General features: G+C 43.0%; 1 protein-coding gene and 1 long non-coding RNA gene across 2 annotated transcripts in view; one reads left to right on the plus strand and one right to left on the minus strand.

Annotated features, from left to right (window-relative positions):
* The window catches only part of TTC7B (tetratricopeptide repeat domain 7B), a 275,587-nt gene that overhangs the window by 88,547 nt on the left and 164,345 nt on the right, over positions 1–22,695 (minus strand). Inside the window, 2 exon segments of the mRNA XM_030931410.1 lie at positions 17,642–17,802; positions 20,513–20,585. Coding sequence (XP_030787270.1) covers positions 17,642–17,802; positions 20,513–20,585 — 234 coding nt within the window.
* LOC104670540 lies at positions 16,243–22,441 on the plus strand. Its single transcript, XR_749146.1, has 5 exons — positions 16,243–16,344; positions 18,319–18,576; positions 20,333–20,542; positions 20,804–20,961; positions 21,917–22,441. It is a non-coding gene; the product is annotated as an uncharacterized LOC104670540 (long non-coding RNA).

Genomic DNA, 22,695 nt, shown 5'->3' on the forward strand with positions numbered 1-22,695 from the left:
TTGTGGGTTCCCCAGGGGCTGAAAACTCAAATGTCTTCCAAAACAGGCAAGTGTGATGACCACAAGGTCAGCAAATTCAAATTTTTTTGAAATGCGTACTGGCCGAACACAACCCTGCTAACCGATGCCAGCTTACAGGCTGCCAGCTGGAAACCATGTCTATATGCTTTTCATACATCAAACCTGAGTACCTGGTTTCTGTTACAAAACCGCAACTGCGTGGCAGCCCCAGTCAGTCCGGGCTGCCAACAGAACCAGCAATGGGGGGTTTGAAGAGCACGGATGACTCCTCTCCTAAGTGCATCTTTTCTAGGAATGAAGCCCTGGCAAGTCACTGGCCTGAGGAGCTTTTCGGCGAACTTCTGTCTGGGAGCTATTTAACCACGAAGGAAGTTCTAGAAACTTAACCACTTTTATTTATCTTGTTTTGTTTTGCTCGAGACAGGGTCTTGTTCTGTTGCCCAGGCTGAAGTGCAGTGGCTTGAGGGTCAAGACCCTCAACCTTCCGGGGCTCAAGAGATCCTCCCGCCTCAGCCTCCTGCGTAGCTGGGACTGCAGGCACGCATCACCATGACTGGCTAATCTTAAAAAAATGTTTAATAGAGATGGGGGTCTCACTATATTGACCAGGCTGCTCTTGAACTCCCAGGTTCAAGAGATCCTCCCGCCTCAGCCTCCTGGGTAGCTGGGACTGCAAGCACGCATCACCATGACTGGCTAATCTTAAAAAAATGTTTAATAGAGATGGGGGTCTCACTATGTTGACCAGGCTGGTCTTGAACTCCCAGGTTCAAGAGATCCTCCTGCCTCAGCCTCCCAAAGTGCTGGGAGTATAGGTGTGAGTCACTGTACCCAGCCCATGTGACCACATTTAATGTCCCCGGCTGCTGGAGAAGGGGTCGCAGCACACCAGGCTGGCACATCTGGGACACTTACGTGGCGTTCCTGCCACTCCAGTCTCACCCATCAGTGTGAGCGCAGGGCTACATCATCCCAACCTAGACTCCCAGATCCACTGTCCTGGAAAAATCCAGGCCACACCTATTTAGCAAAACGAAGTTTCTCAGGGCCAAAGTATGAGGAGGAGATACCTCGTTCTTCAGAACTTAGCAGCCCTTATCCTAGCTGGGAGGCTGCGGTGAGTGGCGGTGCTGGGGCCGAGGCCGTGGCCATCCTGAGTGGTTTGGCTGCACCTCCTGGTGTCCTAATCCTCCCTCCTCTTTATGACAGGCAGGAGCTCCTGTTAGAGCTCATATCAGTTACATTTTGCTTCTCATTTCAGTCAAAGTGTCAACAATCTGGAATACTCCCCCATCCTTCTAGCAGTATTTTTAGCATGAACAAACAACTGACATAGTTAGCTGGAATAAATCACCTCAAGAAACCCCAGTTTGGCTCATTTTTTGCTCCCACGTCAGCTATTAATCTCCACTCAGATCAGCATCCAGGAGCCGGCACCTAAGTTGGAGATGACCTGGTCAGGTGCCACTGAAAACACCTCTCGAACCTCACTGCCGGTGTTCCAAAGACCTCTCCAGTCCCTGTGAGTGACATTTTAATGAAGGGAGCCATTTCATGTAGTGCCATCCGTGAAGCCAGAGAGTCTAGACAGCCAGGGCTATTCCTGAGGGCTCCCTGAGCGCATGGTGTTAGGGCTGGGGGCCTGCAAAGCAAGTGAGGGGCCCAAAACCCACCCCCAGATTTGGAAAATGAATTGAACAAGTGCCTTTGGAACAGGAAGTGTCAAATAGCCGTCTGCTAAGTACATATGTGAACAGGACATGTTTGAAAGCAAGTCTTCCTGTCAGAATACTCTGGCTCCTAAAAGAAATATATTGTTCTCTCTGAACCGTAAAGCTTTTTGGTAATTTCTGACATTTGGGAAGCAAGTCCCAGGCATCTTCTGCTCTGCCACCCTGCCTCTCCTAGAGGACCTTCTCTCTGGAGGATCTCTCAGTCTTTATTTCTGGCTGAGCCCCCAAGGCCCTGATTTCCCCACATGCCCCAGTTTGAGGAGGGGAGCACAGTGAAGAAATGAGACATTGGGATGCAGTTCAGCAGACAACTGCAGATGTCAAAAGAATGGGAATCCGACCACCTAGACCTAGAAGGGGAAGGGCCTGGGCCATGATGTGATATGGACTTCATCCATAAAGCTCTGTGATATAGAAATGATGCCTTCTGCACAGTCAGGAGGGAACTAGGAAGGAAGGGGCCTGGCAGGGCACCAGGAAGCCCAAGCGGCTCTCCAGAACCAGAGATGGATGTGTCTCTCTGGGCTCTGGGGCCACATGGGACTGCACATCCTTGCATCCACCAGCCGCTCCTGGGAATCCTGGCCTGTTTTACATTTCCTGCCTTCTCTGCCTTCAGAGTGTTCCCAGGAGGGGCTGTTTGGTTTTACATGGCTTAATTCCACTGTGCCAAGGGACACTGAAGGCAGGACTTTTGTCCATGCCTGGCCTGGAGCCTGGAAACAGTCAGCCCTCCTCCCTGAAGGTGAACGATTCTTCGGAGGTGTGGCACGCTCCAGTGTGATTCTGCTTCCACATCTCACTGTGCACTGCGTGAAGACAGGGATGGTGCTGTGGCTCTGGCCTTGGCCCTCCTGAGCCTGGTACCATGCCTGGCTGAAAGCAGGCACTGTCTACCCGTGAACTGGGGGAGTGTTTAAAGGACAGTGAATCTGATCATCTGAAGGTGGCTTATCAGTTCTCACCAGTTGTTTTCAGCTCAGGATCCCCACAAGAATACTTATAGGATAAATTTGGAGATTCTCTTCTTTCTCTTCCCTGCTCTCAGGGTCCTTTTTTTCTTTTTTTAATAGTAAACTTCCCTTATGCAAAAATGCAAAAGATCATTTTTTTTCACAGCTGACTGGACCAGCAGGCACCTTATACCACCGATTTCCAGAAAGTATGGTCATCATCTTATCAGATAGTGAAACTCAGTAGAGTAGAAATCAAAATGGATAATAGATGAAACACAGGCAGACACAAGCTTAGCTATGAACAAAGAGCTGCCAGGCTACTCTGCACGGACAAAAGTTTCAAGCATGCATTGCACAGACAGGTATTAATGTTTGTAGCAGACAGCCCGGAGCCAGGTGCTTGGCAGCCAGAGGTTTCCAGGAAACACCTGCAAGAAGTCTGAAGACGACACTCCCATACTCTGAATTGTTGAATGAGATATGGGGAGAACCTGGAGATCTTGGAAAGAAAAGCATGAAAATAAATAAACCTTCTGGAAGCTATGACTGGTGGGGAGTGGCTTTGGTGTGGGCCTCGCCAAGGTGCCCCTCCTGGCCCAGCCTGGCCTCTCCCAGCTGCTCAGCCTTCTGAACCCGGGGCGGCCAGCCAGTGCTCTCTTACTGTGGCTGACAGGGAGGCTGGGATGCCGTGAAGGCTTGCTCTCCAGCATCCTCAGAAAAAAAACTAGAAAAGGGAACTTCCCTGGAAAGGAAGCAGAATATCCCATGAGGATTTAAACTGGGGGACACCAGTCATATGCAAGCCTAGTACTGGTTGTGGAAATGGGGGGAGGCGTTTGGGCCAGCACCACTCCCAATCTCAGGACATGGCTGTCTCCAACCCCGGAGAAAGGAGGATCCTCTCATAAACAAATGTGGCTTCAAATACACTTTCCTACCATTTGTCCTCTTCCAATTCTTCTACTTTTGCCTCATAAACCAAATCTTCAGTTTCCAAACAATTTTTCCTCGCATTTGGGGGATTTTGTCCCTCTTGACAAGCATCTATGTTTAGTGAAGGCAACAGCACAGAGCCAAAGCCTCACAGAAAGAGGACATCCACGTGCATGGGGTGCTGGGAGGCTGCTTCCGCGGCTCAGCAAGTCCATCCCGGAAGAACATTGGTTCCGTGATCCAGAGCCAGAGAATGTCAAGGGCAGAAGGGTCCCTCGTCATCTACGAATGCTGGAAACCCTCCTGCCGTCACACATGTCAAGAGAGGGAGCTCAGAACGTTTCATTTCTTTAAAATGTGGTAAAATACATGTAACATAAAATTTACCAATGAGCCATTTTCAGCGTACAGTTTAGTGGCACTGTGTACATTCACACTGTTGTGCAGCCATCACCAGCTTCCAGTTCCAGTACTCTGCGCGTGTTGCACCCACTGAACAATAGCTTCCCATTCCCCTCCCAGCCCTGGCAACCACCCTTCTACTTTCTGTCTCTGTGAGTTTGACTACTCCAGGTACCACATATAAGTAGAGTCACACATTATTTGTCCTTTTGTGACTGGCTTATTGCACTTAGCATAATGTCCTCAATTTTCATCTGTGTTAGTACATCCATCAGAATGTCCTTCCTTCTTCTTTTTTTTTTTTTTTTTTTTTTTTTTTTTGAGACGGAGTCTCGCTCTGTTGCCCATGTAGAAGTGCAGTGGCGCGATCTCGGCTCACTGCAAGCTCCGCCTCCTGGGTTCACGCCCTTCTCTTGCCTCAGCCTCCCGAGTAGCTGGGACTACAGGCGCCTGCCACCACACCCAGCTAATTTTTTGTGTTTTTAGTAGACACAGGGTTTCACTGTGTTAGCCAGGATGGTCTCGATCTCCTGACCTCGTGATCTGCCTGCCTCAGCCTCCCAAAGTGTTGGGATTACAGGCGTGAGCCACCGCGCCCGGCCATGTCCTTCCTTCTTAAGGCTGAATAATATTCCATTGTATGTGTAAACAGCATTTTGCTTATCCATTCATTCATTGACAGGCACTTGGCTTGCTCCCACCTTTTGGCTATTGAGAATTATGCTGCTGTGAACGCGGGTGTATAGATCTGTTCTAGTCCCTGTTTTCAATTCTTTTGGGCAGAAACCCAGAAGTGGAACTGCTGGATCACATGATAATTCTATTTTTAATGTTTTGAGGAACCACCATACTGTTTTCCATAGAGTCTGCACCAATTTTTTTTTTTTTTTTTGGGACAGATTCTCACTCTGTCACCCAGGCTAGAGTGCAATGGCGTGGTCTCAGCTCACTGAAACCTCCGCCTCCCAGGTTCATGCAATTCTCCTGCCTTAGCCTCCTGAGAAGCTGGAACTACAGGCACGTGCCACCACACCCGGCTAATTTTTTATTTTTAGTAGAGACGGGGTTTCACTAGGTTGGCCAGGATGGTCTCGAACTCCTGACTTCATGATCTGCCTGCTTCAGCCTCCCAAAGTGCTGGGATTCCAGGCATGAGCCACCGCGCCCGGCCTGAGTCTACACAGTTTTATATTCCCACTAGCAATACACAAGGGTTCCTATCTCTCTACATCCTTACCAACACTTGTGACTTTGTTTCTTTGATAAAATCCATCCTAATGGGTATGAAGTGGCATCTCATTGTGGTTTTGATTTTCATTTCCCAAATGATTAGTGATGTAAAGACTCTTTTCATGTGCTTATTGGCTATTTGTATATCTTCTTTGGAGAAACATCTATGCAACTCCTTTCCTTTGCCCATTTCCTAAAGGAGATGGAGTTTGGTTTTGTTTGGGTTGTGGAAAGTTGATTTTAAATAAGCTACTGCACCACTAAGTCCGACTCCACTGTGACCCTTGTTGCCGTCCAGGCTGCCACCCACTCTCCTGTGTCCAAAGACCTCCCTCCCTACTGGCATCGCTGGGGTGGTTACTGTGTACTCACTCCTTCCAGACATCCTTCAGGTATCAGTGGATCATTTCTCTAGTTTAATGAGATGAACAGCCTCTTTCCCTGTGGTCTAACTTCTTACCAAATTCTCATTCAGTGGGCATGTTCATTGCTTCATCACTCAGCTCAGGCAAAAAAATTGCCCACAACCCCTGGTCAATTTTAATCACTAAATCAAAACATTATTCAATATGATGTTTTGACTTAAACTGAACTTCTCTGAGAGTATGTGTGTGTGTGTCCAAGTGAAAAAGAAACATTAGTCTCACTTGCCAAGTAATGATTTTTTTAAAAATTAGATGTATACTCCACTCAAGTAAAGAATGATCATAACTCTGTTTCCTAGTTTTTTGATTGCAGATTAACAGGGGAGACAGCATAAAACTCCTGCTTATCTGGGTTATAAGTTCTAATGGAGCAGAAACTGAGTTCTTCACGGCAGTAATCCCCAACATCTAGCACGGCCCCTGGCATGTGGTAGAAACTCAACGCTTCAAAGTCAGTTTGTGGTTATGAGCACAGACGGCGAGGCCAGATTGCCTGGGTTGAAATCATGGCTCTGCCATTTTCCAGGTGCATAATCTTGGACAAATTACTTAACTTCTCTGTGCCTCCGTTTCCTTGTCTATAAAATGAAAATAACAATAAAACTACCCACCGTAGATAGTTCTTGCGAGGATTAGTTAAAAATGCGTAAAGTGCTATTAAGAGTGCCTGTCACAATGCAGGGTATAAACATTAGTGGTTATTAATGCTGAAAGAATGACTGATTAAGTGAATGAATGTTATATATGTTCACTTCTTCCCACACAGTTAGTTTCCACTGATGTCAAAGGAAATGTGATTGTCTGATAAAATCTGCGTTCACATGTATAAGAGCTGAGGCCACGGACAGAAGTGTTCTAGAAGACCTCTGAGACTCCAAACAGGTGACCGAGGGTGTGTCTCGATATCACCTGATGTCTTATAATTATGGGACAGAGAAAACACTTCAAACACTTGTGCGTACAGCATCCTGATCTCATGTTCACATTAGTAATCTTGAAAGGTTTGCTTTGTGGTGACATCTGATGTTTTCTTAAGTGTGCTATTGATGTGATGACCTCTCTGGGAGCACATGAATAGGAGTGAGTATATGTTCTATTTAAATAGGAAACAATAAGAACTCAAATCAATTAGAAATCTATTGAAGAAGTGCATAACCACAGTTGTCTCAGGGCAAGAAAGTTAAATTCTGGCAGTGGCTTTCCTTAGCCACTGTGAGGCTCGCTGAATTAGAATACAACGTTTCAGTAACACTGAAGTTCTTAAATGTCACCATAAAAGTATGATACTATCTGGTATATATTCCAAAGACAAAAAATAACAAACTGTCAGTTCTTAACCTGATATTTTTTTCTAAAAATGAATTTCAATGGCAGAAGCACAGTCTGAGGGCCTGATCAAAGCTCTCGACCAACAGGATCTCACTGCCGTTGAGAGAGACAATTATGTACTCCAAACATCACCTCGTACCTTCTACCTTTTGGGGCCAATGAGGAAAATTACTAAGTAAAATGTATTAATGAAGGGAATCTTCTACAAAGCTGTACTGCAAAAGAGGAAAATCAGGGCTCTCATGGCAAATGTAATAGACAGTGAATCCATGGAATCCATCAGAATTCATGAACACCTTTCAACATAAAAATGTGTACTTTGTTAATTTTTTGTTGGGGGAGGAGGGAAGGAGTCTCGCTCTGTGACCCAGGCTGGAGTGCAGTGGTGCATTCTCAGCTCATTGCAACCTTTGCCTCCCGGGTTCAAGTGATTCTCCTGCTTCAGCCTCCCAAGTAGCTGGGATTATAGGCATGCACCACCATGCCCGGATAATTTTTGTATTTTTAGCAGACAAGGGGTTTTGCCATGTTGTTCAGGCTGGTCTTAAACTCCTGACCTCAGGTGATCCACCCACTTCGGCCTCCCAAAGTGCTGGGAATCCAGGCATGAGCCACCGCGCCTGGCCCATTGTTAAGTTTTATTTTGGGAAAAACTTACAATGTGTCTGAGATAACTATTACATAATCAGTTAATATTAACTTTTCATCCTTTTGTTTAGATATTTAATAGTTCAGCGGTTTAAAAAATAATTTTTCAACAAAAAGAAGGCAGATTAAGAGGAGCAACAAAAAGACAAGACACCACATGAAAATGGTAGATGTGAATCCAGCCATAGCATTCATTATACTAAATGTGAATGGACCAAACGCTTGAGACAGAAGGCAGAGGTTATCAGACTAAGTAAACAAGATCTGCTATTTATTATATAAGAAGACAGGTAGGCTGGGTGAGGTGGCTCAGGCCTGTAATCCCAATATTATGGGAGGCCGTGGTGGGTGAATTACCTGAGGTCAGGAGTTCAAGACCAGCCCGGCCAACATGGCAAAACCCCGTCTATACTAAAAATACAAAATGTAGCCAGGTGTGGTGGCATGTGCCTGCAGTCCCAGCTACTCAGGAGGTCGAGGCACGAGAATCGCTTGAACCCAGGAGGCAGAGGTTGCAGTGAGCTAAGATCATGCCACTGCACTTCAGCCTGGGAGACAGAACAAGACTCTGTCTCAAAAAAACAAAACATAAAAAAGAAGAGAAGTAATACATGAAGAAAGAATGGCTGGGAACTTCTTGGAAATGATAAATAATACAAACAATACCAATACAGTTTTAAACAGCCCAATGAATACTGAACAGGATTCACCCTTAGATGTGTCACAGCGGAAGTATACAATAGCGGTAACAACAGCAATTACAAGCAACCAGAGAGAAAAGACAGATGATGTTACAATGAACTACAAGTAAACAAATAGTTGACTTCTTAACAACGACAAAAGGAGTAAGATCACTTGTGCTCCTTTTGTCGTTGTGAGAAGTCAACTATGTGTGAGAAAATGTTTGAGCCTAGAATTGTATATCCAATTTGAAAAACTTCTTTGGAGAGTAATGCCAAATATACTTTTAGATACAGTCTAAGAAAGTCTGCCAGCAATAGACCCTCACTAAAATTTCTTGGGTAATCACTAAAGAAGAAGAACCAAAAGAGAATGTTTCTTTTCCATATTAGCAGAGAAAAAATGTAAAAATATAACAGATCTAAAAGAAAGCAGAAAAGGAGAGGATACAATATGGAACAAAAGGAAAGTCAAATAGAAAGCATAAATAGCATGGTAGACACAAATATAAATATATCAGTATTTAGGATAAGTAGAAATGAACTAAATATTCCAGATACCATAAGCCTGGGTTTTAAAAAATTATCAGTGTATATAGGCCGGGTGTGGTGGCTCGCACCTGTAATCCCAGCACTTTGGGAGGCCGAGGCGGGCAGATCACGAGGTCAGGAGATCGAGACCATCCTGGCTAACACAGTGAAACCCCATCTCTACTAAAAATACGAAAAATTAGCCAGGCATGGTGGCAGACGCCTGTAGTCCCAGCTACTCGGGAGGCTGAGGCAGGAGAATGGCGTGAACCCAGGAGGTGGAGCATGCAGTGAGCCGAGATCGCGCCACTGCACTCCAGCCTGGGTGACAGAGTGAGACTCTGCCTCAAAAAAAAAACTATATATAATAAGCAGAAGAGTATATCCAAAACATATTTTAAAAATTCAAATAGAGGCCAGGTGTGGTGGCTCATGCCTGCAGTCCCAGCACTTTGGGAGGCCAAGGTGGGCAGATCTCTTGAGGTCAGGAGTTCGAGACCAGTCTGGCCAACATGGTGAAACCCCATCTCTACTAAAATATATTAAAAATATAAAAATTAGCAGGGTGTGGTGGTGCGCACCTGTAATCCCAACTACTCAGGAGGCTGAGGCAGGAGAATCACTTGAACCCGGGAGGCAGAGGTTGCAGTGAGCTGAGATTGCGCCTCTGCACTCCAGCCTAGCCAACAGAGCGAGACTCCGTCTCAAAAAAAAAAAAAAAAATTCAAAAAGAATGGAAAATGATAGTCCAAGTCTATACATGTGTATATGTATACATGTGTATACACTCACACACATGCACACACATATTTGTACAGATGTATAGCTACATATATATATGTATGTGGCTATATGTATATCATACAAAATAGACTCTGAAGCAAAATGCCTTGTATCTTACAACATAATGATAAAAGGTTGAATGTACCAGAATACACAGCAACTCTAAATTTATACGCAACTAATAGCACAGCTTTAAAATATAGAAAGGAAAAACTGCTGTAATGATGTGGTAAAAAAGAAAAAGCCAATCTGCCATCCCAGTGGTAGATTTCAACATACCTCCTCTCAACAAATGATAGATTCAGTAGACAAAAAGCATCTATAAAAACAAAAAAGCTCTGAGTAGCATAATTAATAGCTTAACCTAATAAAATATATAACAATTTCCTCAACAAATGCAGAAAACATTCTTTTCAGGCACACATGGAATATTTACAAGGAGTAACCACTGGGCCACAAAATAAGTTCGACCAATTTCAAATGTATATATAGTCTTTAAACATAATTTAATGAAGTTAAAAGCTCATAACAAAAGATAAGTTGAAAAAACTCATATTTGACAATTGTAAAACACAGTTCAAAGACAACTAATGGGTCAAAATGAAAAGAATAACAGAAATTTCAAAATATTTAGAATTATACAATAATAAAAATTTCAGATATTGAAACTTGTAGTTTACAGCTACAACAGTATTTAGAGGAAAATTTTTAGTCTTAAATGCTTATGTCGGAAAATAAGGCAAAAAATGAATGAACACCGAACTAAGAGATTAAGAAAAAAAAACCCCAAAATACAACAAAACAGAACTTAAAGAAAAAAAGAGAGATAGAAAATAATGCAAATGAGAACAGAAATTCATGGAAGAAAAAGTAAACCTACAAGTGAGCTGACAGAACAGTTACTGGTTCTTTGAAAGGATCCGTGTAACAGACAGGTATCTGGCAAGACTATTCAAGAAAAGAAATAAAGTGCATTAAGCAATATTAGAATTGAAAAAACTTGTTGGTTAACAAATGTTATATGAAAAATAAACATTATGAATTATCTTTATGCCAATAAAATTTAAAATTTAGATGAAATGGATAAATCTTTACATATAATATATATTACAGCTTATACATTATACATAGCTTAATAAAAAAAAGAGATAGAATATCTGAACAGACTATAATCATTTTTAAAAAGCATCAGAAATCTTCCCATAGAAAAACCCCAGCCCCACATGGTTTTACGGATGCATTCTACCAAACCCCAGCCCCACATGGTTTTACAGATGCATTCTACCAAACCCCAGCCCCACATGGTTTTACAGATGCATTCTACCAAACCCCAGCCCCACATGGTTTTACAGATGCATTCTACCAAAACTTAGCACTCTCAGAACGAATAATCCCGAAACATGCAAAAAGAAAAAGTACTACTCCAGCTCGCTTCACGGGGCTGGCCTAGCCCTGATGCCAAAACCTGGCAAGGACAGAAGGAGAAAGGAAAAGAATAGGCCTATTTTGCAAATGAACACAAATGTGAAATTCTCTAAAAAATAAGTAAAGTGAATCCATAAAAAAGCTAATTTATCATAATCAAGCTGGGCTTACTCCAAGTATGTAAGGTGAGTTTAACATTTAAAAATATAAATTAATATATGGCATTCATAGATGATAGGAATAGTCATGTAATCATCTCAATAGATACAGAAAAGGCATTTGATAAAATCTGCTATCAATTCATCATTAAAAAAAAAACAACTCTTAACAAACCAGGAAGAAGGAAACTTCTTTAATCTCTTAAATAGTATCCACAAACAAACCTGTAACAAGCACAATTCTTTTTTTCTGAGGCAGGGCCTCGTTCTGTTGCCCAGACTGGAATGTAGTGGTGCAGCCTTGACTTCCCGGGCTCAACTGATCCTCCCACTTCAGCCTTCTGAGTGGCTGGGACCACAGGTGCACGCCATCACATCTGGCTAGCTTTTTTTTTTCTTTTCTGTCTTAGAGATGGGGTCTCACAATGTTGCCCAGGCTGGTCTTGAACTCCTGAGCTCAAGCGATCCTCCTACCTTGGCCTCTCAAAGTGCTGGGATTACAGGTGTGGACCACTGCACCCAGCTAAACATAATTCTTAACGGTAAAACATTGAAAGGATTTTCTCATTTAACTACTAGGTCCTAACTAGTACAGGTTTAAAAAAAAAATGGAAAGATTAGAGAAAAAGAAACAATTTTAATCACCTCAGAAAAAAAGTCATTATCTATGTAGAAATTCCAAACTGCATTATATATGTCATTAGACTTACTAAGAATTTAGCTGGGTCAAGAAGAATGTGCAAAAACCAGTTGCCTTTCTATACCTTCATGACAAGTACATAGTAAATTTGATTACAAAAATATTCTGTATACATATAGTGCATACAAAAGCATGAAAAAATTTTTCAGGTAACTAGAAATAAGTCTAGTAAAAAATGGGCAAAATATTTACTAAAAACTTATAAAAACATCCAAAGATAGTTGTAAAGGCCTAAATAATTAGGGAGCTATAATGGCTATGGATTAGAAAACCTACTGTCATAAATATACAATTCTCTCTAAATTGAGCTACTAAATTAAACTAATTCCAAAGTCTCCAGAAGTTTTCTGTGCAACTTGACGAGCTGATTTGAAAATTTATATGAAAGCCCAAATAGGCCCAGCACAAGCCATGGCAACCCAAAGAGCAGGATACAGAGAAGGATCCACCTTACGTATAATGAAGCTACGACAATGACCAGACAGTGACAATCACATGGGACGGGCACGATGGCCAATGGAACGAAATAGGAAGCTCAGAAACACCCGCGGACATTTGGTTGATGACAAAGGTGGCACTGTGGAGCAACAGGGCAAAGAATCTTTTCAGCGTTTGATGCTGGGACAATTGAATATCCCATGGGGAAAATTATACTGGCTCCCTCATACCATACACACATAAAACAGTCCATTCTAGGTGGGCCCTTAGGTTTCAGTGTGAAAGACAGCACACAAGAGCTTTTAGAAGATGATTTGGGAGACTACCTTGGTGATCCTGGAGAAGGGAAAGGTTTCTTAAACTAGACATAGAAAGTACTGTCCATAAAGGAAACGACTTCTACTTTCTATTACTTTAAAATTAAGAACTTCTGTTTATCAAAAGACATCATGAAGAGAAAGCGAGCAAAATCACAGCTTGGGAGAAGATTTCTGCAACACGTATAACCAAGAAAAAGTCTTGTAACCATAATATATAAAGAAATATTAAGAAAAAGACCATCCAATAAAAAAGAAGGAATTTCACATACACTTCACAAAAGAGAAAAGCTGAATGATGAATAGACAAATAAAAAGATGTCCAAACTCATTAGTAATGAAGGACATGCAACTTAAACTCACAAGGTGACATCATTTACCAGCAACCATTCTGCCAAAAATATGAAGTCGGGCAGCACTAAGTATTGGTGTATGGAACCACAGGGCTCTTGGGCGCTGCTGATGGGAGTGTAAACTAACACAACCCCTTTGAAAAACAGTTTGGAAGTATTTGGTAAAGTTGAAGATACGCACATCCTATGCCCTAATCATTTCACTCATAGAGAAATCCTCGAACGTGTGCACCAGGAGCCCTGTAAAAAATATTTACAAGCACTGTTCATAATAGCCAAAACCTGAAAACAACCCACGTATCTATTCACAGTAGACTAAGTAAGGAAATCTTAGTGCATTTACACAAGAAATACTATTCATTCATGCAAACCAACGAGTCACTGCTGTGTGCAACAAGGAGGAGCCTCAGGAAAGGGATGTTAAGCAATGAACGCAAGCAGCATAAGGACATATTCAGTCTGATTCCATTTTCTACTACAAGTTTAAAACAGGCAAAACACAATTGTTATTATTTAGGAGTACACGCTGGGGGCAGTGGCTCAGGCCTGTAATCCCAGCACTTTGGGAGGCCGAGGCGGGTGGATCGCTTGAGCTCAGGAGTTTGAGCCCAGCCTGGCCAACATGGTGAAACCCCATCACTACGAAAAATACAAAAATTAGCTGGGCATGATGGCACATGCCTGTGCTCCCAGTACACGGGAGGCTGAAGTGGAAGGATCCATTGAGCTGGGAGGTTGAGAATGCAGTGAGCTGCGATTGTACCACTGCACTCAAGCCTGGGTGATAAGGCTGAGGCCCTGTCTCAAAAAAAAAAAAAAAAAAAGAAAAAAGAAAAAAGCACAATATATGTGGTATAGAAACATGAGAGAATGATTAACATAAAATTTAGAATGGTGATTAACCTGTCAGGAGAGAGGCAAAAGGACAGGATACAGAGAAAAGTCATTGGCAATATTACACGGAAAATCCATATACATAGGAAATACATATACATGTTGAAGATACGTGTTTAAGTATATATGTATAAATAAATCTACACAGGAAATTCACAGGTAATATTAATGTTCTTTTTCCTAAACTAACAATAGGCAAACACATACGTTCACTGTATGATTTTAGATATATTTAATAAATATTCATTTGATTTTATTCAATATTTAATAACAATTCTAAACGACTCTAAAATACCATATTTGAACACATTTTAGTAGTATCGGTAGTAACAGTCATAGAAATATGAGTTTCTACCAATTATTAGGTGATTACCAGATACAATGCCTCAAATGCACTAGCTAAATCAATTCTGACCACAACCCTCTGAGATGGATATTTTCTTATTCACATTTTGTAGATGAGGAAATGAAACTCAGAGATTTAGTGACTTGCTCAAGGTCACACAACTTAAAAGTGAAGGATTTGGAGTTCTAAACTAGACTTGTCCCATTGTAAGACTGTGCTCTCAACCACTACAAAAAAGCCTTCCTCGTTCCTTTCCTTCCATACTGGACTAACCCTATAACACTTCCAAAAATGCCCGCTTCTCCAGAGTAGTGAGCTTATTTGGGGGGTTCCCTGAAGAAAGAATTCCTGATTCTCACAAATCCCTACAGTTAGAAACATCTTCTCAATTGTTGATTCTACTGTTGTCTCGGCCCTGCTTGGAGTGACAAAGTAGCTGAGTTGGTACCTCTCAGCTTAGAACTTTTTGGACCCTGTTAAGCTTATTCAAAGTACTTAAACAGCAAGATTTAGCATTTCATGGTGACAGGAAGGTAACACTGGAGGAACCAGCTGTTCCTCCAAGGGCCTTCAGCTGTCTCCTCTGGTAACTGCCCAACAGGTGGATGGAGCTGACCCTCACGGAGGGAAGGTTTCACCTCCATCAAGGCCTGACTACCCATTAACTATGTCCTCCACTCCCAGGCTTCAGGAGTCTACAGTTCTGCTGCAGACAAGCTTGTCACAAACAAACAGATAACACTACATGGCAGTTGCAACAAATGCCCACTTAATCTTGTTTAGGTTGGTATTGAAATGTTTTAGCCAGGCTGGGAAGAAACCATGGGATCCACTGATTACATCTGGCCCCAACTTTTAATAAAGTATTCTTGGGAAGAAGTTTCCCATCGCAAAGAAATACAAATATTTAAAAAGCAAACAAGTCACGGACTGCTCTCAGACCTGCTGCCATATGCTTTGCTTTTTTGAGCTTACGGCTTAACATTAAAATAACAGCCTTGCATTCCTCAAATATCTCTACTGCTGTTCCTTACTTCTACTACTTGAAAAGGCTGTCAGCTGCTGTCACTTGGAGGCATTACCATATTAGCTACCACTGTTTACTGCTTACCATGTGGTATGGCTATTAGCTTAATAAGCATTCTCTTGGATGATACCCTAGGCTATGGAAGCAAGAACCACACCCGGGAGTCCAATGCCTAATGAAAGAGCGTGGTGTGTGTGTGTGTGTGTGTGTGTGTGTGTGTGTGTGTGTGTGTGTGTGTGTGTGTGTTTGTGTGTGTGTGTTCTAGGGTGAGACAGGGAATGACGCTTTATAAATATTGATGAGAGACACTGAATTCAATTGTATCGGGTTGTACTTATCGATGGTTAAAAGATCACATATTTTTTAAAGTGCTTTAACCATTTTAAGGATAAACAGCTTGGGGTAAAATCCAGAAATATAGGTGGTGTACAAAAGAGCAAGTTTGAGATCTGCAAGAAGTAAAACACTGCAGCAAAGCTCTTTAATTCACTCTGCATAAATAGCTGAGCCTACAAAAGAAAGCTCTAGTCAGAGGTTTCCTGGATTATAACAAGAATTCTCTCGATGGGGAGAAGTGCCCTTTTCACTTGAAGACAAAGAAATGTTTGTAATGGAAATGTGTGAACCAATTTTCCAAGGAGAGCTGCTGAAAAGCACTGATTAAAACCCAGTGAGGTGATGAGGCAGTGAAATAAAGCCAGAGCTGACCCACTTAGGTTGTGGCTGCACTTACTTCTGAAAGGGAAGAGAGCAACCCTGGGCCACCTTCTCCATTCTTTCCCTTCTCCCCAACCCCAAGCAGTCCCTGCCCCATTACTGACCCTGCAACTCCGTAGACAATCAGAACCTTCCAGCGTGCAGGAATGTTTACTATTTCTGGCCATTGTGTACTGGTTACTAAGCTACCAGCACTGAGGATGAAATGGTAACCCAGTAGCCCAAAACACAAAGTCCTTCTCAACAAAGCCTAACCAACAGGCAATGGATTACAGTGATTCAGAGGAAAGATAAGAAGGTAGGTAGATGACTCTAGCATATGACAGTTTACAGTGATAGTTCTTAGGGGATGTATAATACTGATTGTTCAAGAACTTCCATTTCCTAGAGAGTAAAACTAAGACACAGAGAGGGAAGGTATCTTGATCACAGTAGCCTAAAATAGGAGAATCACCGAGACCTAGTGGAACAAGCCCTCAGTAACTCAGGACAAAAAAGCTATAATGCCCTGTTTTCCAAATTTCACCCACTGGAGTTTAACATCACTTTTGCCATATCCAAGTATATCTGTGTTAGTATTTACTTAATATTTTTCTTTAAATTGACTTGGAAATATCTTAATAGCCCCCTGAGCAATAATCTTCATCAAATCACTACATTCTAATATACATTTAAGAATGTGTAACTAGGCCAGGCACGGTGGCTCATGCCTGTAATCCCAGCACTTTGGGAGACTGAGCAGGGCAGACCACGAGGTCAGGAGTTCAAGACCAGCCTGACCAACATGGTGAAACCCCATCTCTACTAAAACTACAAAAAATTAGCTGGGTGTGGTGGCAGGTGCCTGTAGTCCCAGCTACTAGGGAAGCTGAGGCAGGAGAATCGCTTGAACCCAGGAGGTGGAGGTTGCATTGAGCTGAAACCATGCCACTGCACTCCAGCCTGGGCAACAGAGTGAGATTCCATCTCAAAAAAAAAAAAAAAGGAACTTATAACTACTAAAAGTGTTCATCCACAGTCCATTTAAAGTTGTCTCATGTGCTCCAATGGTACACGTTGGGAAAGAGTGGATAAAGTATTTTAAATAAATAAGGATGACCTAACACTACGTTAGGATGACCTAACAGCTTTTTTTTTTTTTTTTTTTTTGAGATGGAATCTTGCTCTGTTGCCCAGGCTGGAATGCAGTGCAGTGGTACGATCTCGGCTGACTGCAACCTCCTCCTACCAGGTTCAAGCAATTCTCCTGCCTCAGCCTCCCGAGTAGCTGGGACTACAGGCCACTACACCTAGCTAATTTTTGTATTTTCAGTAGAGACAGGGCTTCACCATATTGTCCGGGTTGGTCTTGGACTCCTGACCTCAGGTGATCCACCCACCTTGGCCTCCCAAAGTGTTGGGATTATAGACATGAGCCACCGCGCCCAGCCCTAAGTTGGTTTTTAATATCAGGAAAAAATAACAGTAAAGGGAATTTTATATTATTGACTGCCAGGGTATCCGTGAGGGACTTAGACAGATTGGAGAGAAGGCAGGGGAAGAAGTAAATTTAATAACTTCCAAGTAAGGGAAAACTGAAGCCCAGGATCACTTACATGAAATTTTCTGGGTATTCGCTCAGGGCCATGTCAATGATGTTCAGAGCGTCATGGTAATGCTTCTGTGCTGACAGCAGGAGGGCAAGGAGGTGCAGGGAGTTGGCATCGTCACCTTGAAGCTGAAGAGCTTGGCGGACATACCCCAGAGCCTCTGGGATCTGGTTTAAAACAAAACCAAAAAAGGTTTTACACACACACGCGCACACACACACACACATAAAAGAAGCCATCATTTCACTGTCTGATTCTCTTTAAATATCAAGTTGTTTCACATTGTGCCTCATTCGCATTTTAAGCCAAGTCTTTATGGCAGCCCCAGGATATTAACCACAAATATGAAAACGGAAGCCACCTTCAAGAGACATTCTGAGTGACAGAGTGATACAGGAGACCCTGTTTCTCTACATAGCTGCCAATGCTGCTCCACGTCTTTCCCTTCTCCCTAAGTAAACACTTTCTCACTCTGTCCACAAAACTGATCTCCTTCTGATTATGCTCATGACGATTTTGCTCTAAGTGGAGACACATACAAAGTGTCAGAGGTTTTTAGTGGAATTAAACTGCCTTAGCTTAACTGTTCTTTTTCCAAGTATTACTGAAATTAAAGTGCTTAATAAGTTATAAAACCTTTGGCAGAGTTTTCCAAGTGATCAGAGGCCTGTGGTTCTTTGCAGGTTCCTTTGTCTTGGACCTCCATTAGATATCAAGGAAACATGCCAAAACAGTAAACAACAAACAAAAGGCCACACACCTTTCCAAACTACAGCCCAAAATAAGTTGATTGAGAAACACATTGCAATGCCACATGCAAAGCAGATGTGTCCAGATTCATGTAGGACCAGACACAACCTGAACCTTTAAATGCAGCAGCTGTTCGAGACTTTCTTCAAAATCATCCAAGCACAAGGGTTGATAAAATGCACACACAATGGGTATTTGACACCCTGGATTCCATGCAGGTTTGGCAGTAACCAGGGAGGATTAGAACCCGAAGCTAGATTTTGAAATCGAGCTCTGGACTGAAGCATTCTTACACAACCATCCCACAGATGCCTTCCCGTCTTGCTCCAACTCCAGTCCTCTGTGGGGCCTCTTCTTAGCTCTCCTGCTTTTTCCCAAACTCTCAGTAACCTCCCTCCATAGTAGAAGGCCATGACTTCTCTTCCCAAACCAATTACTTTTCCTCAATGAACTTCTTTTCTTGATGGATTTAGGTTATAACTGCTGGCTGGTGGAGGCTTTCTGCTTTGGAACCATAAAATCACGGCTGTCATGGTTGGAAGGGAGACCATCCACCCCAATCCTTCAGTTACAGGGAGGAAGCTGAAGTCCAGGGAGGTGAAATGGCTTGGGCAAGGTCACCCAGCTATGAGTGTCTGACAAGAGAGTGATTCCTGTCCATCCTCTCCTCCTGGTCAAACCGCACCCCCACCCCGGGGAGGCAGGGAAGCACTCCCTTGGAGCTCTGGTGTTCTGACACCACATGCCCACAAAGGCTGCTGCCACACCCACAGGGCTCCATTTACTCATCCCTCCCCAGGTGACAGCCTACTATGTGAACAGCACTCAACCCGGTATTGACAGGTGGGTCGAAAGGCACAGCATAGGCATGATGTTGATTTGCAGGGATGACCAGGGCAACCAGGGACAAACTGATACAGGGATCAAAATGATGCCTTAAAGGAATTCAAAGTTGGTTCCTTCATTTAGCGAGTATTCCTGAGTGCTGAACACATGCCAGGCAGCATTCCAAGTGCTAGGGTAAAGCAATGACAACGACGGGCATGGGTTCCTGGAACCTACAGTCCAGTGAGAAAGATACTGAACAAGAAAGCGGGGCAAAAGGAAGAAGTACAGGCTGCTACAGGAGGAAGGCTTCATGGAGAAGGTGAGAGAAGCTGTTGGTGTAGGGGAGAGATCAGATGGTCAATCAATGCCCACACCTGCTGCAGAAGCCCAGCTGTGAGCCATAGTCAGGTGACAGGACCTTTACAGGGGCGGTATCTTGGTTTCCTCAGTCCCTAGGTTGCCAATGGAAGCCACTTCTCAATGCCATTCCCAAGCAACCAGGAAGACAGGTGCATACCTCAGCCCAGGCCTGCCAGGGGAATGGCATGTCTGCAGAGCTGACCTTTGAATCACCCTTCCAGTCAGCACTCAGGAATGTGCTGGGGTTACCACCAGTGTCTTGCACCTGGTGGGTGGGCAGGCATGTGGCCAACATCCCCAGAACAGCTGGGAGGGGATAGGAGGGTTTCAGGAATGGCAGAGGCAACATCTAAAAGCTGCCTTGGGGAAGATGAAGGCTGGCAAAACTTGCCCCTCATGCAAGGAGATAGTGTTAAGTTCTCTTTTTCGAGTAGCCACAGTGGAAAACTGTTCATGTCTTCCATGTATTGTAAAGGACCCGGTTCTTTTGTCTCTGCCTGCTGGCATCTTCCTGCCAATCAATGACACCCTTATGATAACCAGACCCCAATCAGTGGCTAAATCCCCACCATGCAGCTCAGCACTGGGTTCTGCTACCTGGCTCCTGTTGGCAAGGGACAAAGGCTCTTTGATGACTCCTGGGTTCAGGGTATATGCCATGTGCTGCTCCCCAAGTTGCCATCTGACCCTAGCTTGGGCCCTCCAGCTGTGTGGATTTAATGTCCAACAGCAGAGCCTGGAACTGCTGTGTCTTCACAGCTGATGCTCAAACCAACCAAAACAACAGGCTCTTTGCTGAAACCTCTGAGAAGGGTTCCTGGCTCCAGGTCAGCCTCAATGGAATAAAGGAAGATCACCTACCATTTCAAACTGAAGAGCTGAAGGAGTTGTATCAAGATATAGAGTGCAGTAAGCATAGGAAACACTAGAGAAACTGACCTGTCTGGAGATGGCAAGTTGCAGAGCCAGGTAGAAAGCTGCTTGGTGATCTGTGGGTGACAGGCTGTGGGCCCTGAAAAAGTATTTATGGCTATTAGTACATGGAGAGGAGGCCATTTTTACTTTCCCTATCAAACAAGTCTTTTCCACATTTGCATTCTTATACTAAGGCCCCATATTTATTTAACTATGTAATGCTTCATTTAAACTCTTCTTTGTCCACCTACACACGTAAACAGTTTCCCTCTTACCAGTGTGTAAAGGTACAGAACAGGAGCGCGTTTTGTCTAGCATCTAAAATGGCAGCCGCAGCTTGTCGGCTTTGCAGAGGGCCTCGAGGTGAAGAATCCACAGGCCCTGAGGCCTGATCTCCCCAGCAGATGGGCCCCTGTGTCATGCTGGGACACAGTGAAGCCATGTGTGCACTTGGCAAGGCGATGGCTGCTTTGGTTAAGTTTGGCTCGGCCTTCCTTAACGCTACTTTATCCAAATTTCTAGATTTCAGAGAAACCATATGAAAATCAAAGACCCAGCTTTGCTTATAAAATGAGGTTTTGGTTTTTGGTGAAAAAAGGGAAGAGAAAGACACTCATTCAGTCTTTTGAAGCTTCTACAAAATTCCATGCCATTCACTGATTTATTCCAGATAACTGTGATGTGTAAGAGTGTGGTGAGACACCAGGCTCAGTTTTAAGAACTGACATCAGACAGGAAGGGACCATACTGGCCTCCTAGCTGATTGCAAATGTGGTCTTCTCTGCTTCTATGTGGAAGTCATTTTTATTTCAGCATCAGCAACTCAAAATGTGACTACGTACAAGATATAATTCTGTGTTTAACAGTCTGCTGGGAAGAGAAAAACAAACTTCTACTTTCTTTAAAAGGCACCATGGAGCAGACTAATTAGGTGGGATCCAGATAGTAAACAAAACTTCATGCTGTTCTGTCAACATTCTGTGATTAAAGGAGGCTCTTCTACCAGCAGAAAACAAATTTGAGATGAAAAAGAAAACCAAATCATTATGGATTCAACTGTAGCCAACAGGCCAAAGATGGCTTTCTACAGTAATAAGGTCTTTTAATTGAATTGTCTGCTGCAGGGAAGGGAGCTAATAAGCCTCCTAGGTGTTTGCCATCCAGAAAATACGCTAAGTCCACTAATTTAGGGTATTGTTTATGCAAACGTAGTAGCTCATGTGCAGGTCCAGGGTAAGGCAAAGCTAATCTCTGTCCTTATATTAATCTTAAGAGCAAAGCACCTAGACTTTCATTCCAGGGGAATCTTCACTTGGCCTCAAGACATAGCCTTAGGACCTTTCTTAGCTTAGTTGAAGAGGCTGAAGCTGATATTGCCTGTGTTATCCTTTTACATGTCTTATTTCTCTTTTTTTTTTTTTTTTTGAGACAGGGTCTCACTCTATCACCCAGGCTGGAGTGAAGTGGCATGATCACTGCTCATTGTAGCCTCAACCTCCCAGGGCCCAAGCGATCCTCCCATCTCAGCCTCCCAAGGAGCTGGGACCACAGGCGTGCTCCCCACGCCCAGCTAACTTATAAATTTTTTTGTAGACATGGGGTTTCGACATGTTATCCAGGCTAGTCTAGAACTACTGGGATCAAGTGATCCTCCCACTTTGGCCTCCCAAAACGCTGGGATTACAGGCATGAGCCACCACGCCCAGCTACTAAATGTCTTATTTCTAAGGTCCACTTAGTATATAGCAACTTTTAAAATTTTACAAACACTGGCTTTCCATGAATTTGTACATCAAAGAATATTTTTCTTTGGTGTTTATAACAGTGAGATTGAAAAATCATGGTTTCTCTTTCTTATAATTATTCAGGAAAAAGAATACACAATTATGAAGAAATTTTTTGATTTATTTTACCTTCTTTCACAAATAATAAAGTTTATACAACCCTCAAAAAGAATTTCTTAGAGTTATAATTTTCTCAGTTCAATTCATATTCTTCACAAATAAATCAAGTCATGGTTGCCTCTATGCAATACCAACCAACTGAAGGGCTGGCAATGATCTTTTGAGTTGAGGGTGTGCATAAAGATAGTTCTGGCTAAAGACCCCATGCTGGCCTCATCAAATGATTTTTCTCTGTTAACCACAGCACTGTGAAAGGAATAAACCAGCAGTGCTAGAGATCTTGGAATTTCTGGAGTGCATTAG

This window comes from Rhinopithecus roxellana, chromosome 5, assembly GCF_007565055.1.
Source record: "Rhinopithecus roxellana isolate Shanxi Qingling chromosome 5, ASM756505v1, whole genome shotgun sequence".
Taxonomy (NCBI): domain Eukaryota; kingdom Metazoa; phylum Chordata; class Mammalia; order Primates; family Cercopithecidae; genus Rhinopithecus; species Rhinopithecus roxellana.